This window comes from Microtus oregoni, unplaced genomic scaffold (assembly GCF_018167655.1).
Source record: "Microtus oregoni isolate MIOR12 unplaced genomic scaffold, Mior012 000001F_ref0000356, whole genome shotgun sequence".
NCBI classification, from domain to species: domain Eukaryota; kingdom Metazoa; phylum Chordata; class Mammalia; order Rodentia; family Cricetidae; genus Microtus; species Microtus oregoni.
In genome coordinates this window covers 3,736,316-3,751,817 of record NW_024543060.1, presented here as the reverse complement: position 1 = coordinate 3,751,817, position 15,502 = coordinate 3,736,316, and the positions used below count along the sequence as shown (strand labels likewise).

Below are 15,502 nucleotides of genomic sequence, written 5' to 3'. Positions count from 1 at the left end.
GATACAATGGAAGAGGACGTGGACTTTGAGCGTGTGCTATCGCCCTTGCAGTCCTGGCTTTGCAGCTATCTAGCTGGGTCAACTTGGGCAAGTTTCTCTATCTCCCCTACGCCCCAGGTGCTCCGTTTGTGAACTGGACGTGAAAAGGCCTGTCTGCATACCTGATAGATCCACCTGGAGATTAAATAGGGCTGATTCTGAGAATGGTGCAGGACGGTACCAAGTGCATTGTACATGCCGAACAGATGGCAATGACAAATGCCCAGTGTACGTGTAAGGACAATCCTTGCATCTGCTCATTCGCTTCCACAGCAATGCGGGGTGCGGGGGTGGGGGGTGGGCAGGGGGAGAAATGCTAGTCAGTCCATTTCATAGTGTGCAAACTGAGATTTGTGCACTGGATTTGACCCCAGATCCTCCAATCCTAGGTCTCATGCCCTTTCTACTGTATTTATTTATTTATTTATTTATTTATTTATTATTTATTGTATTTTTATTTTGCTGAGCTGGAGAGATGGCTCAGTGGTAAAGAACTGTGCCTGCTCTTCCAAAGGTCCTGAGTTCAATTCCCAGCAACCACATGCTGGCTCACAACCATCCGTAATGAGATCTGGTGCCCTCCTGAGGAAGAGACCTGGACAGTCATTCTCACCACCTTAGACTATGAAATCCAACAGAGGCTGCCCCCAAAAGGAGAGGCATACGTGCAACCAGCATTGGTGTAAAAGTCAGAGGACAATTGGCCAGAGTGAGTTCTCTCCTTCTGCCATGTGGGTTCTGGGGACCAAGCTCAGGACCTCAGACTTGGCAGCGAGCACCTTTACCCACTGAGCCATCTTGGCAGTCCCTGTCTGCTCTTGATGAGGTTCAGGTCAGCAGAGGGTAAAGCTGGCTGCTGATGGCATTGGGGAGGCATTGGGACACCTCTTGGTGATGGCTGGAGACCTCATATCAGAGATGAGGTATATTCTGGATGCTTCCTGACAGCTGGTAGTGATGAGAGATGGGCAACTGTGCACGCTGCCACGCCCGGACACCTGATCGCACCTAGGCCACCATGCAATCTGCTGGGAGAGCGGGACTGCTAGTGACTGGCCAGTTCTCCCCTCTGATTGACAAGTGGCTTTCTAGAGTGTGGTCATCCAGACCTTTCACCCAGTGTCAGTATCAACAACTTGCTGATTGACTGTTGGGAACCAGTTCAGCTTCCAGGAGCACTGGACCCCAAATATATAAAAAGGTGAATGCATGTATGCATGTGTGTGCTTATAAAATTACTGTTAAAAACCTTAAGGGACATCTCACAGAAATATTAGAACATGTCAGATTTTATACAGACCGTCTTCCCCAGTGGAATCGTGACCATGAACATGCAGACCCACCTCCCTTTGGTATCAGATGGCTACCGCCAGTGATACCATGAGTGACAAATCTGGATGTGGCTCGTGATTAAGAACGGGGAAGTGGACGAGATCCAGAAATTTTTGTTTCCCACTAAGGAATCCCCTACTGAAACAGAATGCCAACAAAGGCCCACTATGGATGGATGTGGATAGAGGGCATTTATGTTTTAAATATCAAAAATAATAAACAGGGCCAGCGAGGTGACTCGGCAAGGAAAGACACCTGTCGCCAAGCTTGAGGACCTGAGTATGAGCTCCAAAGCACACATGGAGGAAGGAGAGAAGCAACTCCATAAAGTAACCTTCACACACACACACACACACACACACACACACACACACACACTGTGGCACCCAAGTGTCCCTATAAAATACTAAATAAATGGATGTAATAAAAGATTTAAAGAGTGACAGAATGTTTTTAAAATCAACAGCAAAAGACATATGTGAATCAATTCTTTTTCAAAAGAGCTAGGAACTCAGGAGAAAAATTAGTGTGCTTAGTCATATAATTTATAGGGAACAGGTTTTGCTAAACCCCAGACGGAGTTTTAATTTTGTAAGTATTCAACTATATCTAGAACGGTACCACATGAAAAGGAGATCCTGAGCGTGACCATATAGCCAGCAACCAAGCTCTGCTTTTGAAGGTCAGTCCTGAATACTGGAGAGCACTGCTGGGAGTTTTTATTTTGTTTTGCTTTTCTGAGCCCAGGTTTTGCTATGTATCCCAGAATGGCCTAGTACTCACTGTGAAGCCCAGGCAGGCCCTGGATTCATGATGCTTTTCCTACCCTGGCCTCCTGAGTGCTGGATTTCCCAACCTTCACTGCTATACCCAATTTGGAAAAAGTTTTAAGAACAGAAAAAAAAAAAGAAACAAATTGGAAAACTAAGGTGAATCTGCAATTCAATGTAGCCCCAGTACTAGAGAGGCACATGCAATAGAATCTGAAGTTTGAGGATGGTTTGGGCCACAGAGCCAGCCCAGGCTACATGGCAAGAGCATCTGAAAGACATCTTTAAATGAATGGGTTTGGGAGATGGCTCAGCAGGTAATGCTAGCTGTGCAAGCCTGGGTTTGGATCTCCAGAATCCTCTAAAAAGCCAGCAGCGGCTGCATGTGTTTCAAGCCCAGGGCTAGGGAGGCAGAGACAGGCAGATTCTGGGGGACTTTGGTCAGCTAGCAAATTCCAAGTCCCTGCCACACAAAAAAAGACTTTCCATTGTCAGCCTCTAAATCTACATGAGCTTGCTAGGTGTGTACACTAGCGTTAATATAATACGGGGGCGGGGAGAGAAAGAGATCAATGATAAGAGAATAGTAACATATTTCTTTTTTCTATTACCATCCAGAAAAATTGTTCAGGAATTAAAATATGAATTTGAAACTTTTAAAGCATTTATCTTATTCATTATAGAAGGTCCTTATATATTTAAGGGTTTGAGAAAGCAGTGTGCAAATATTATACAAAGAATAAGCTATACAAAGCATTCAGAAAAGGATGGCGAGCCGTGCATCTGGTCCCTTGCCAAAGCTGTCTCTGAACCCCGGTCGAAGGGAGGTCACCTTTCCTTCTGGCTCTTTGCTTCCCCCCTTACAAACAGTCGCATTGTGACAGAAAGAACCTAGAACATTGGGGCTGAGAACAAGCTTTATTTCATGATCCTGAGGGTATCTGTTTTTCCCAAGTATTTCACATCTGCCGAGTCACCACATATATTCCAGACTGGCGAAAAAGTACCTCAAAGTCAAAAGAGGTAAGTGTTCCCAGAGGATCCGAGGGGAGAGTAACTGGGGATCAATAGTGAGAGAGAAAGCAACTCCCTCACAAAAGCCAACGCAAACAGAAGCTCCCAGGCGTCTCTCCAGACCCTTCTATGCTCTTGAGCTATGTGGACAGAGGAACTGGCTGACGTCTGATAAGACGTCAGCCTCACAGCTAACACTTCACACTGGGCATAGGGACCTTGAAGTTTGGCTCCCAGGGACAGCACGGTGTGGTTTATCCTTGGCAAGTCCTTTCCATTGTCGTCACTGTCAAGGTTGAACCTAAAGCCACAAATAGGCTAGGCAAGCACTCTGCCATTGGGTTATAGTCCCGGGCCCTGAAGCAATGTCTAAGTTGACTTTTGAACTTGCTCTATAGCCCAGGTGGGGTTTGAACTTTCTATGTCCACTCCTTAGCCTCCTGAGTAGCTGGGAAGCTAGGCCTGCAGCTCCAGGGTGGGTCGCAGTTTCTTGTCTTTGTCCATGTTCCTTGTACATGCCCAGTGGCCCGAGACTTTCTCGGGTATGTGGGTAATATAAGCACACAGGCATTGCTCAGACTCGTCACTACCCTATTGTTAGATGTCTAGAAACCTAGATCGTCCTGGCCGAAGCCATCTGACCTACCCCCAAGTTGACTACAAACCAAACTTCCAGCTGTCCCTTCATCTTCCACATGACAGACTTCTTCTTCTTCCCCCTGCTTTGGAGGTCTTGGGCTGGAGGGGACTTCTTGTTCAGAAGAACTTTCTGAGCACATCATGGTGACTTTTCTCTCCGCTTGTGAGACCCGACTGTGCTTGTCGTTGGTGAACTTGAGTTCTCCCCTTGAAAGGTCTTCTTCTGAGCTCTTCTGAGATACCTGTGAGCAGCTGCCCAAAGATGCTGCCCGGGAGCAGAGTGCAGCACTGTGGCACTGGGGGCCTGGCTTTCTGTGACACTTGTGGAGCCCCCCCTCTTGGTCTAGGCTGTTGTTTTCAGAAACCACCCTCCTCTGGCCCTCTCCGGAACTAACCCAAGTACCATTCTCCTTTTCATCTTGACTTCCTCCTTCTACCTCTGGCTGTCTTTCTCTGGAAGTGTCCTGAGTATCCACAGAGTGGCCACCATCACTCTGTCTTCCTGAAGCCTCCTAAGCCTCTCTATCCCTAAAGCTCTGGTACGGGGCTTCTCCCTTCTTGGTCCCTCCCTCCTCTAACTGTCGGCTTTCTTGTGCAACACTGACATGGAGTTCCCTTTCTCTCGCAGTGGCTGCATCTTCTGCCCCATGGCAACCAGCTCCTTCTACATTGAAGAACTCAGGATCCTTCTCTTCTCTCATCCTCGGCCTCCCTTCTCCCTCCCCTCCCTCATCTACCCCAGGCCCCGCGGTCAACTGAAGCTCCTGCTTCCCACCAGTTCCTTGGACAGACCTAGGGTCCTCCTGAGGCACAGCCATCCCTGTCTTCTGAGGGGCCAGCTCCATGGCCTCTCCGTTCCTACCTCCTTTCTTGTTCTGTAGAATCTGCTGTAGGTCAAAGGCCTTTCTGACGGGTGCACTGAAGGCTGCTGTGGCATCCTTTGGGAATCGAGTGGACATCTTCTTCTTCAGGCAGACTTCACAGGGACAGAACTCATCCCTCATGACCCCCACACCTGGGCTGGTCCCTAAGGCTGTACTGAGAATGGGCCCATTCTCCAGGCTGAGGGAGAGGGCGCCCTGGCCAGGGAAGGCTGAGAAGTTACGCAGACCCTGAAGACGGCGCCTGCGCAGCTCTGTTTGCAGCGATGTCTGGCCTCTGAGGGCTTCTCTGGGTGGTTCCGGGATCATCCTCCCTACCCGGCTCTGGATCTTCCTCACTTCCCTGACAGTGCTTGCTTGAATTCGCCGGCCCACATCCTGCTCCAGCTCAGTCACCATCTGGTCCAGCAGGCTGTCGTCAGGAAGGTTCCATCGGGCTCGGAGTTCTGCTGTGGCACCAGCCAGGTGAGCCATGAAGTCTTTCTCTATCTTTTTCAGCAGCTTGGACACCCAGATTGGGTCAGGGTCCAGAGATTCCCTGTGGGCTGTGGGTGTGTTCGTCTTCCTGGTCCCTGAGCTAGCCTTGACACAGGCTTGCTTGCAGTCCATTGCAGCCACTCCAGACATCTCTTCCAGCCCCATCGCCAATACACGAACCCTTTGACTCTCACTAACGTTTGCGTTGCTCTCACTGAAGCTGTGGGGGGTCTCTGTGGGTTCCTCTCTCCCATCTAGGGGCCACAATGCTCCAGAGGTAGCATCTCTTCCTTCGTCATCTTTTGTCTCTCTGGTGTCTTCCGGTGAGCGCTCCCCATCCCGAGAGCCAGCTTGGAGCATTTCCCGCTTGCAGACTCCAGCCCTTTCTGGTGGAACCTCTTTCCCATGGCCGTCATCTTCCTGCAGCCTCTCTCTTACCCTCCCTTCTGTCTCTTGGGATTGTGCCTCCTCTTCCAGCATTGTGCTTTCCATTGATTGTTGTGGAGCCTTGTCCCCCGTCTGCTCCCTGCCACTTTTACTTGACTCCTCCCCACTGGTGGCGTAAGCCCACACCTGGGGGTCAGGCGAGGCTGTGGAATGGCTGGGTACCTCTGGGTACCCCTGCTTCCTGGAATTGGGTCTTGGTGAGGGGATTTTCAAGGGTAAATCTGCCCTGTCTGGAGCGGTGGCACAGGGCACGCTGCTCTCGCCCGAGCCTCCCGAGCCACTGCTGACATCTACACCAGAGGAGGAGGTGGGGGTGAAGTCCTCGGTCCCCAGCAGAGCCTGATGGGAAGTGAGCTTCCTGAGGCCACTGTCCATGTCCAGCTGGCCTTGCCCAAGCACACTCGCAGGCCACAAGGCCTTGGAGATGCTCAGAATCTCCTTGTACTTGGGAGACTCTTCAAACCTCGCATTGCCATCTGGAGGACCCAGATCCACATCAAAGAAATGGAGCCTGGCCAGGCAGGCAATGAGGGTCCCAGCAGAGTAGCTGAGCCTCTGAGCTGCTGTGCTGGAGACCTCTGGGAGACTGTTGGGCCGGCCTGGCTTGGAGCCCAGCAGGGCCTTCATGATCTGTGTGGAGGCTGAGACCCTGCTGGGGAGTGCGCATAGGCTCACACCATGATCCACAGCGGTCCCTTCTTCTATTCCAGCTTCTGTAGGGGCCTCGACTCCTCTACCCGATGCTGCATCTTGGCAGGGATCACCTCCTGGTTTGCAGCACACAGACCCAGTCTCAGGGAGGTCTCCTGTTGTCTCTGGCTGCTCATCAGTGGCCCCTTCTGGGGGTTGCTGTCCGGCCTGAGCCAGTTCCCTCAGGACTTTGAGAGAACAGCCATCGCCAAGGTCCTCCTCAGCACTTTCTGGACTATCACTGGCCACCTTTGTGGCCTCACCTTCCATATCACATGTCATGAGTGCCGGCTTTTCTGGGATGTTGCCTAGCCACTCACGGACCACAGCATCGGGGGAGGTGTAGGGTAGAGCACTGGGTGTCACACTGCCATCCCCTTCCTGTTCCTCAAGGCTTCCCTTGATACCAGGGGACTTCCCCAACAGAGTCTTTCTGGGCTCTGCCTGACCATCAGCTTGACCGTGGTCACTGCTGGGGCTATTGCGGCTTGTAGGATCCTTTCTGGAACATGTTTGCTCCCGGGGGGGAGTTGGGCAGAAGCTTGGGGTCCCCCAGTAGGCCTCAGAGATGGGGGCCTGTGTTTGACCACTGGGGCCTGTGAGGACAGGGGATGCTGCCACCTGTAGGCCACAGCAATCTTGATGGGTCCTTGGATCTTCTGCCTCAGGCCATTTGTCCAGCAAAACAGAGGCTGAGAAAGGCTCAGGGTTGGTCCCTGCCTTGTCCCACAGGTAACCAACTTCTCCGCTCTGGGCAGGTATGGAAGCTGGAGAGTGAGCTGGGCACTCAGTGTCCCCTGCTGGCTCTGCAAAGCGAGTGTTAGGATGGCAAAAGCTGGAGGCACAGTCTGAGTCACTCGTGGGTAGGATGGTGGCTATGCTGGTGGCTTGTGGGTCTTGAAAGTCAAGAGAACTGGATAATGGCGATTTAAGATCCCCAGAGGCCTCATTCTCAGCACTGGGTGAGTGTGGAGAAAATCGTGGTGCTAGGCCTCCTGGGTAGGCCTGTTCTCCTTCCTCAGGCATTTGCCTTTGCAAGACTGTGTCCAGGGAGGGTTGAGTGTCCCTGCAACAGTGACACTGCCTGGCATGGCCTTTCTGAGCCCCTTGGTAAGGGACAGAGGCACCAGGTAAGCACACAATACCAGCTGGCCTCTTTTGCTTTTTCTGCCTCCGTTGGGCTGGGGCACCGCCAGGAGCTGGGAGAGTGTGTCTCTGTGTGTCCTGAGAGGCAGAATGGCCTGGAACCAGGGGCAGCCTCAGCTCAGGCTCACCTCGGATCTCCTGGTACGTGGTTCCCTGTGTATACTTCTCTGTCTGAAGGTGCATGTGACTCAAAGATGAGAGGCTCTGGGTAGAAACACAGGGCCTGTCACCTTGGGTGGCTTGCCCCTGGGAAACCGTGACCCTCGCCCTGTCACCTTGGGTGGCTTGCCCCTGGGAAACCGTGACCCTCGCCTGGCCTGAGCCTCTGTGGTGCTGCTCACGACACTCCCTAGACATCTCATAAGACTCAGCACTGACTGATGTATCAGAAAGGGCTTTTTCTATACCTTGGGTCTCAGATCCCAAGCCACAGGATGCTGTGTCCTCTAGACAGCGGTCCTTACCAGCTCCTAGCTCAGCCCCACTTAGGGAAGAAGTTGAGGAGGCTGGATGCAAGGTGTCACTGTCTGTCTCACCTTCTGAAGTCCAGGGACAGGAGGAGCCTGGCTGGGCACTTCTAGGGTGCCTGGGACCTGAGACGGGGCTATTGTTGCTATGTCCTTTCTTATCATTGGCTGTCTGGTTCCAGTGGCTTCTGCATCCAGAGAGCTTAGACAGGCCCCACCTCCTCCTCCGAGTTGGACCTGCACCCCCAGAGGTAGTCAGAGGGTTCCTCCAAATGTCATAGTTGGGCTGTGATTGCTGGTCCATATCAAAAGCTCCCTGGTATCTTCCATCACAGGGCTCCAGGTCCTGGGCCCCATGAGTCAAGAACCCCCAAGGGTGGCCCTCCTGTTTGCAGCAGAAGGGATCAGCCTCCCTCGGGACCTGGCCCTCCCCACTGGCTGGGGCGAAGACATTGGCATGCCCCACTCTTTGCGACCACCACAGGGTATCCTCGCCCAGAATCTGGAAGCGGACTTTCATCTCCACAGACAGGCTGCCATCTTCATTCATGCAGACCTTCTTCTCTAGGTCATCAGCAGCCACCAAGGAGCCCGATGGGCCAGGTGTGTCCTGAGGGTGCTTGTCCAAAGCAGGCCCTGCCCAGGTTTGATGACCAGATGTCGGGTGGCCACTGGGGCCAGATCTCTCTGACATCAAGGAAAACTGCTGCAGCCTGCTGCCAGACCTGGCCCTTGAGTGCATCACGCTCTGCTTGGCGTTTGGTCCCCAGCAACCTGTTGTGCAATGGAGCAAGGGAAACGAGAACAAGGCATTGAGTTACTGGAGAAAGCAGCGGCAGAAAGACAAGGACAGAGCCATTCCAGAAGGACCTGTGGGTTCCTCAGAGCACTAAGAAAGAACTGAGTGTGAATCCAACCCAAATCCACCAGCTACCTGCCGTTGCTGGATCTGCAACTCATTAGTACTGCTTCGTTATATGCAAGCAATTGAATCATTGCACAGAAAGCGTCGTGCACAGAACATTCACTGCATATTAATGCTTGCTGAATGGGCACTGCATCATCAGGGTCTGAAGAGATTATGTGTTGGAGATGGAAACACACTGTGGGGATTCACTGACCTGGCATCAAGCTGCTGCCCGTGATCTGACCATAAACTATAAACTGGTATCATGGTGACCCATCTCATCTCCCTTTACAATGGTCAGGATCTTGCGATGAAAAGAGATTTCCAGGAACGGTCTAAACATACCACATCAGTTCATGATAGTCTAGCCTGCCCCACAGGCAGAAAAAAAGAGGAGGGGCCCGGGTGATGGAAAGTAGCCCTAGGGAAGAATGGCATCCTGAGAATGTCTTATTTTATCCCCTGGGTTACACTTGGTGGGATACACCTATGTCCGGCAGGACAGGCCTCGCAAACATTTCTGGACAGGAGAAAGCATCAAGGCATCAAGCAAGCCTGGTGGCTCTTCTAGTTTGTGCCCAGACATTGTCTTTGTGTCTCAGCCACTGGTGGACCACTGTTACTGGCACTGGTGTTGGTCATGTTCTCAATGGAGTCCCATGAAGGCCAGCCCTCTGTTTATTCACCAAACTCTATTATCAGTCCAACAGTTTTGCTGTAATTTTATTCTGCATTTATGAACTGTGCCCTTGAAATAATGTATGTTTTAACATGATTACTGAACCCTGGCCCTCTGTGAGCTGTTTTTTTTATGCATCTATATGTCTGAATGCATGGGCCATAGTTGTGGTGTGTTTTAACCATTGTAACCTGTTGTAGACACCACTGCTGCCTAAGACAGGTGTGACTCTGAAGGACTTAATGCTCTCTCAACTCATAGGGCTCAGTACCTCTATAGTGATATCCACTGGGATTCTTAATGGTTCCTTTAGACCCTAGAAATGTTGAGTTCAAATTTCCATGTCAAAACCTACAGTGATCTCAGATGTCTCCAGACATGCTCTGCTCTAAGGCTGATATAAGAAGGAAGAAGCAAGAGAGACCCAAAGTGGCTGGAAGACCTACGAACCTGTCCAAAGCACCTTTTCCATGGATCTGGAGGTGCTAACCAAGCCTGTGGGGTCACTGTCCAGTGTGAAAGAGCCGGGAAGGCCCGAAATCGACTCACCCCGTCCACTCCTTGCAGTCACACCAGATAAGGTTCTGGTCCTGTGCCTTCCATCATTTTCCATCTCCAGATGTCTGAAGGCCTCATTCCCAGCACACACCAGCAGGGAGGGACCGTCCAGGAGTGTCTGCAGAGAGTCCACCTGGAAGAGGTGAGCACGGAGTTGGGAGCCTGGCCTGCAGAGACCCTCTACTCTGGAAGGCCCAGGAAGGAAGAGCTCATCTCCTCAGCCCTTCCTAACCATTGCATATACCATTCTGGGTTCCCACATCTCACTAGCCAGGGCCTGAGAGCTCACTGCCTGTAGAATCTCTTTCTCTGTCTCCACCAGCTGAGAGCCTGTGACCACAGTTTACTCTGAATAGAAAGGAGGTCAAGAGCCCTAAGCTGCTTCCTGGAGCATACACCAACCACCCAGGATACATTTTATAAAGTGCTTGTAGCAAAACATTCAGAGCTTCCATACGGAGATATGATTCTCAGCCTGTCACATTCCCATAGAGTCCTCTCGAGCATTTGATAACTTTCTGTATAATTCAAGCCAGATGCCTTTGCTTGAGTGGGCCAATGAGGGCAAAGCCCTGCTTTCCAAGAGAGCCTGCCTATTCTCAAATTCTGTCCTTTCCTTAGACCCAGTAGCAAGACATGCTTCTACCAACTCCTGGCTCAGAGATGAGCAGGGCATATCACACCAATAAATAGAACTTCACTCTTAATGTAGTTCCCTGGCCCCTGAGGCCCTGTATACCTGAAGGCCTGTGTTACTTCATGAATCGTAGTGTGCCGTATCAGGGGCTTTTAAAATATGCAGTGTGCTCTTTTCAATAATTTCAAATTAGAAGGGTGTGCTCGGTAACAAGGAGACAACACCCCATGGAACTATTAGAATAATCAAACCCCAGAACACAAACAACATCAAACGTGAGGAGGTGGGACATCAGGACCTGTCACTCGTGGCCCGTGGGGATGAAAAGTGATCTAGCCAATCTGGAAGAGAGTTTCTTGCAAACACACACACACACACACATGAGTCAGCAATCATGCTCCTTAGTAACCATCCAAGGGACACATATCATATCCCCTCCCCACAATCACACACATCATATGTACTCTGCCATCCAGCCCAGTTCATTAGGAAGGCCCACTGTGCTTTTCAAATTCAAGATACATTTCTTCTTTGGGTAGATTGCTATTCCATCTCACAACTGTAGCTTCCAATGCTGAGGAGGCAGTGGAGTACCAGGGACTCTTGGATTTCAGACCCACTCAGGAGCCATGAAGGATGTGGGAAGGCTATCCAGGGAATCACTGGATTTGATTCACAGAAGGAACAATGGCTAGGAACTCCATCTGAGAGTCAAGGACTCAGAAGGACCAAGATTGGAGGATTGGTGGCAAGGAAATCTAGAGAAGCAGCTCCCAAAGGCTGCCCACGATTGGCTGGTGGGTGAGGACATTCTTGTCCATGGTAAGTGGTCACCAAAAGTTGATTATTTCATGGACAGATTGGCCCGCTCAGTGGATACCAGGTGCCTGGTGGGAAGCTAATCAAACCAAGCCCCTTTGACACCCCTGCTGGCTGCTGTTATGTAATGAGGACACCTATTGGGGGCAGTTTGTATTCACTGGAACAAAACAGACTTTTGTTTTGGTTAAAGATGGTCCTCATCCATTCTTTTTTAGCATCTCCATCATGGGCTTACAGAATGCCCACTTAACGCTAGTACAAGCCAGGAAGAGGGCTGGCATCATGGCAGAAGATAGGAGGCAGTGGGCTAACGTCAATAGAATTTACTGTGTATCTGGGTATAGTGCTTGTTTACCTTTGATTGTAGCACTTGAAAGGCAGAGACAGGTGGATGTCTGTGAGTTCTAGGCCAGCCTGGAATACATAGCCAGTTTCAGGCTAGCCAGGGATACATAGTGGGACCCTATCTCAAAACAAAAGCAATAAGAATTCACTTTGTAGACATACGCGCCATCACCCCTATAACGTGGAAGAGTGGGGTGACTATTCTATGGAAGATTCCAATTGGGAACCAGCTGGGAGGCTCCCCTTTATGAGGTTGAGCTGTGTTCCTATAGGATGTGATATGCATTTCCAAGGCAAGTGATGCGAACTGCTTCGCTTTTCTATGGACCACAGACACCCAGGGATGAGAGTGACTCCCATTCTCACTAGAAGACAGCGTTGAGATGATGTGGCTTGGGGCAGAAAGTAAATACAATGCTTTTGCTTCTGTTTTGTTTCTTGAGACCACCCTAGAATTCTGTGTCGCCCAGACTGGTTCCCAACATGCAATTCTCTTGCTTCCATCTCCTGAGCGCTGGGATCACAGGCACGTGTCACCACACCTTGGCATTGGCAATTCTGTGGCTCAGATGTATATGTTACTTCTCTTCCTATCAGCTTTGAGCTTTGCTGGTTTAGTAGACTCAGGACCCAGGGGAGAACGTTCCATGAAACTAGAAGTTAAGACAGTCATAGGGCACCCCAAGCTAATGAACCAACAGGCAGCAGGAGGGTTCCTGTGTAGGATGGTTAACGGATTATGATTACCAAGGGGATGTCTGGTTGCTGTTCACAATGGGGACACCCTTGTTGGAAGCCTTGTGTGACTGCCATGTACAGCAGGACAAGGTAACAAAAGACCCCAGCAGCTCTATATAAGAAGGGCCTCAGAGGACTCAGCCTGCCAGCATCATGGTTCAGTCACTCCATCGGATGTATAACTACCATCAGCAGAAGGGCCAACAGAAGGTGGAAAGAACACTAGACAAGGAGTAGAAGGGACAATGTGAACACTAACAAGAGCCCTTGTGGGAGATTGCCTGGCTTTCTTCATAGCTCTCGGAGAGATGTAATATAACCAAATTCCTGGCTTTTGCTTTTGATTTCTTATACTACTTTATGCAAAGAATTCTGGGGGCTACTGACTTTGGATAGATTTTGAGAGAGGATAGCAAAGTGGGCTTGTAACCAAACTAGAAGACAGACAGCACAGAGACGATGTGGCTTGGGACTGAAAGCATATATGCTTTTGTTTTGTTTCTTGAGACTGCCCTAGACTCTCTGTATAGGTCAGGCTAGTCTCCAGTGTGCAAAGTTCTCACCTCTGTTTCCCCAGTGCTGGAATTCTAGGCATGCGCCACCACACCTGGTTAGTAAATACAATTCTGACTCTGGGAGGGAGGCCCCAGGGCTAAGCAGATACAGGACCAGGTGGTGGGGAGGTGGAACTAGGTCAGCCTAGCTCAGTTTCCCAAAATGCCTGCTTTTGTCAGAGATTCATCTTCTGCAAGACCTAGAAAGGTACCGGCTACACTTCCTAGGCTTTGCAGTCAGGATTGAATGTGGCTGTATTCTTCCTCCCCTGGGTGCCTTTGATCAAGACTGAGAAGGAAACTGTTCGGTAGACACCACCTCATCCCGCCTCTGAGGTTGCCGTGTGCACGTGAGAATCCCAAGATTGGCTGTCAGCACCACCAATGAGTTCTTGAACTCAGCATTCACAGTGCTTCCAGCAAAGGTACGAGGACCTGCAGTATGTCGTGAGCCATCTCTGTCACCCCAACCCTGTCCCATACTCCAGCTTTCCAGACCTGCCCCCAATACCCTGCATTACATTTCTCAATGCCTAAGGGACCCCGAGTGATCTGTTTCCTGCCCTGAACTCACATGGAAATACACTGTTGAGAGGATTGTATAACAAATGAGGAGTATGTGCAATGCTCAGAGCCTGTTATATACTAAGTGCTTACTAATGGGAGCTTTGAGTAAGGAGTCCATGTCCGAGTCTGTGTCCGTGTGTGCCTGTGTGTGTGTTTCTGACTCAGGTCCTCGTGCTGGCCTGGCAAGCTATCCCCCCAGGCCTGATGATTGTTGCTTGGTTAACAGATTTGACTCAATGTCTCCACATTCTACACCTTTAGTTAGCAGTGGGCAATCAAGGATGACTTACTGGTCCATCTATGCATTTTGACCCAGGGTCCAAAGGTAACTCCTGCCCCACAGCCTACCTTCTTCCCACTGGCTGTGTACACCTGCTTCACAGGGAAGCGCAGCAGCTCGGAGGCTTTGCTGAGGAAGGCCTTCAGGTTTCTGGTGTTCCTGTGACTGACAACCACTGTCTGCTGGCATCTAGGATTCCCATTCTTCACCAGTGTCAGCCTCCTCGGGGCCACGGGACCCTTCCAGGAAGAGGCTATTTCTGGAGCTTCATGCCCACCTTCAAAACCCCGTGACTGCCCAGCAGAGGGGCTTTTCCTTTGCAGCTGGCCTGGCTCTCTGGGAGTTTTCAGGGGCTTCTTATCAGAGCAGAGGTAGCAGCCGCCATCTTGCAGCTGCTCCAGGGCGCTGAGGCCATGTAAGCCCCGGGGTGTGGTGACAGAGCGCACACCGAAGGACAGAGGCATGCGCTGAGACAGCTCGTCCATGAGGGCGCTGAAGGTCTTGAAAGTGCGCTGGTGAACAGCCAGGCGGACCCCAGCAAATCGGGAATCCCCCCGCTTAAGGAAGGTTATCTTCTTAGCTGGCGTCACCTCGGTGACAGAGGGAGTGTGAGCCACAGAGGGCAGGAGACACTGCCGGTGGCTGGGGGCAGGAGCATCTCTCATGTCTCCTGGGGTGTTGTTCATGATGTGGAGGCCCAGACAGCTATAACAGAAAAGGAATGCAAGTCATAAATTAGGACAATCTACTCTCTACCTTTCTTTATGGAGGCGCTCAATTCTGACACCCCAAATTAGCTATCCAGCTGTGTAGAGACAGCTTGATCCATCTATGCTAAAAAGCAAAGTTTTAGCATTGGATTGATCTGTGCCATCCCTATGTCCCCCATGTGCTACCCATGTTATCCAGAAGGACAATGACTGAGTCCCATCTGTAGATTCAGCTAAGTCTGGGCAGTGGTTATAGTGAATGAATGAAATGTATGCCCTGGCAATGCTGAAGCATACATGGGCAGCCCGTATATGGTGGTTCTGTTGAACTTGTCCTTATTGGATTTCATGGTCTAAGTTGATGAGGATGACTGACCAGGTCTCTTCCTCAAGAGGGCACCAGATCTCATTACAGATAGTTGTGAGCCACCGTGTGGTTGTTGGGAATTGAACTCAGGACCTTTGGAAGAGCAGGCAGTGAGTGCTCTTAACCGCTGAGCCGTATCTCCAGCCTTTTAGGCATGCTCAAACCGGATATCCACAATCTCTCCCCTTGCCACACATCCACATGCCGTCTAAGTGCCTCTGCGAGCCAGCCTACTGCTAAGTACGACAGGAGAGCCATGAATGGCCTGATGTTGTCTCTTCTAAAAATACAGGTAGACAGAACAAATACTGACACCCACAGGTAGAATACTAGACACGGAGTCCAGATCTCTGGGCAGCAGGCTTCCCTCTTCTGTGATCTCTCCATGAGTCTTGGAGATCCCTATCTCTCTTGACTCCATTTCTCCAGCTGTTAG

At 50.7% G+C, this 15,502-nt stretch overlaps 1 protein-coding gene across 1 annotated transcript; it reads right to left on the bottom strand.

Moving 5' to 3' along the window:
* Nucleotides 1-3,729: 3,729 nt before the first annotated feature.
* On the bottom strand, nt 3,730-14,675 carry Rp1l1 (RP1 like 1). Its single transcript, XM_041663470.1, is given in 4 exon segments — nt 3,730-7,665; nt 7,711-8,676; nt 10,038-10,179; nt 14,058-14,675. Coding segments are annotated over 4 exon segments (5,631 nt in total). The 3' UTR covers nt 3,730-3,760.
* Nucleotides 14,676-15,502: the final 827 nt, after the last annotated feature.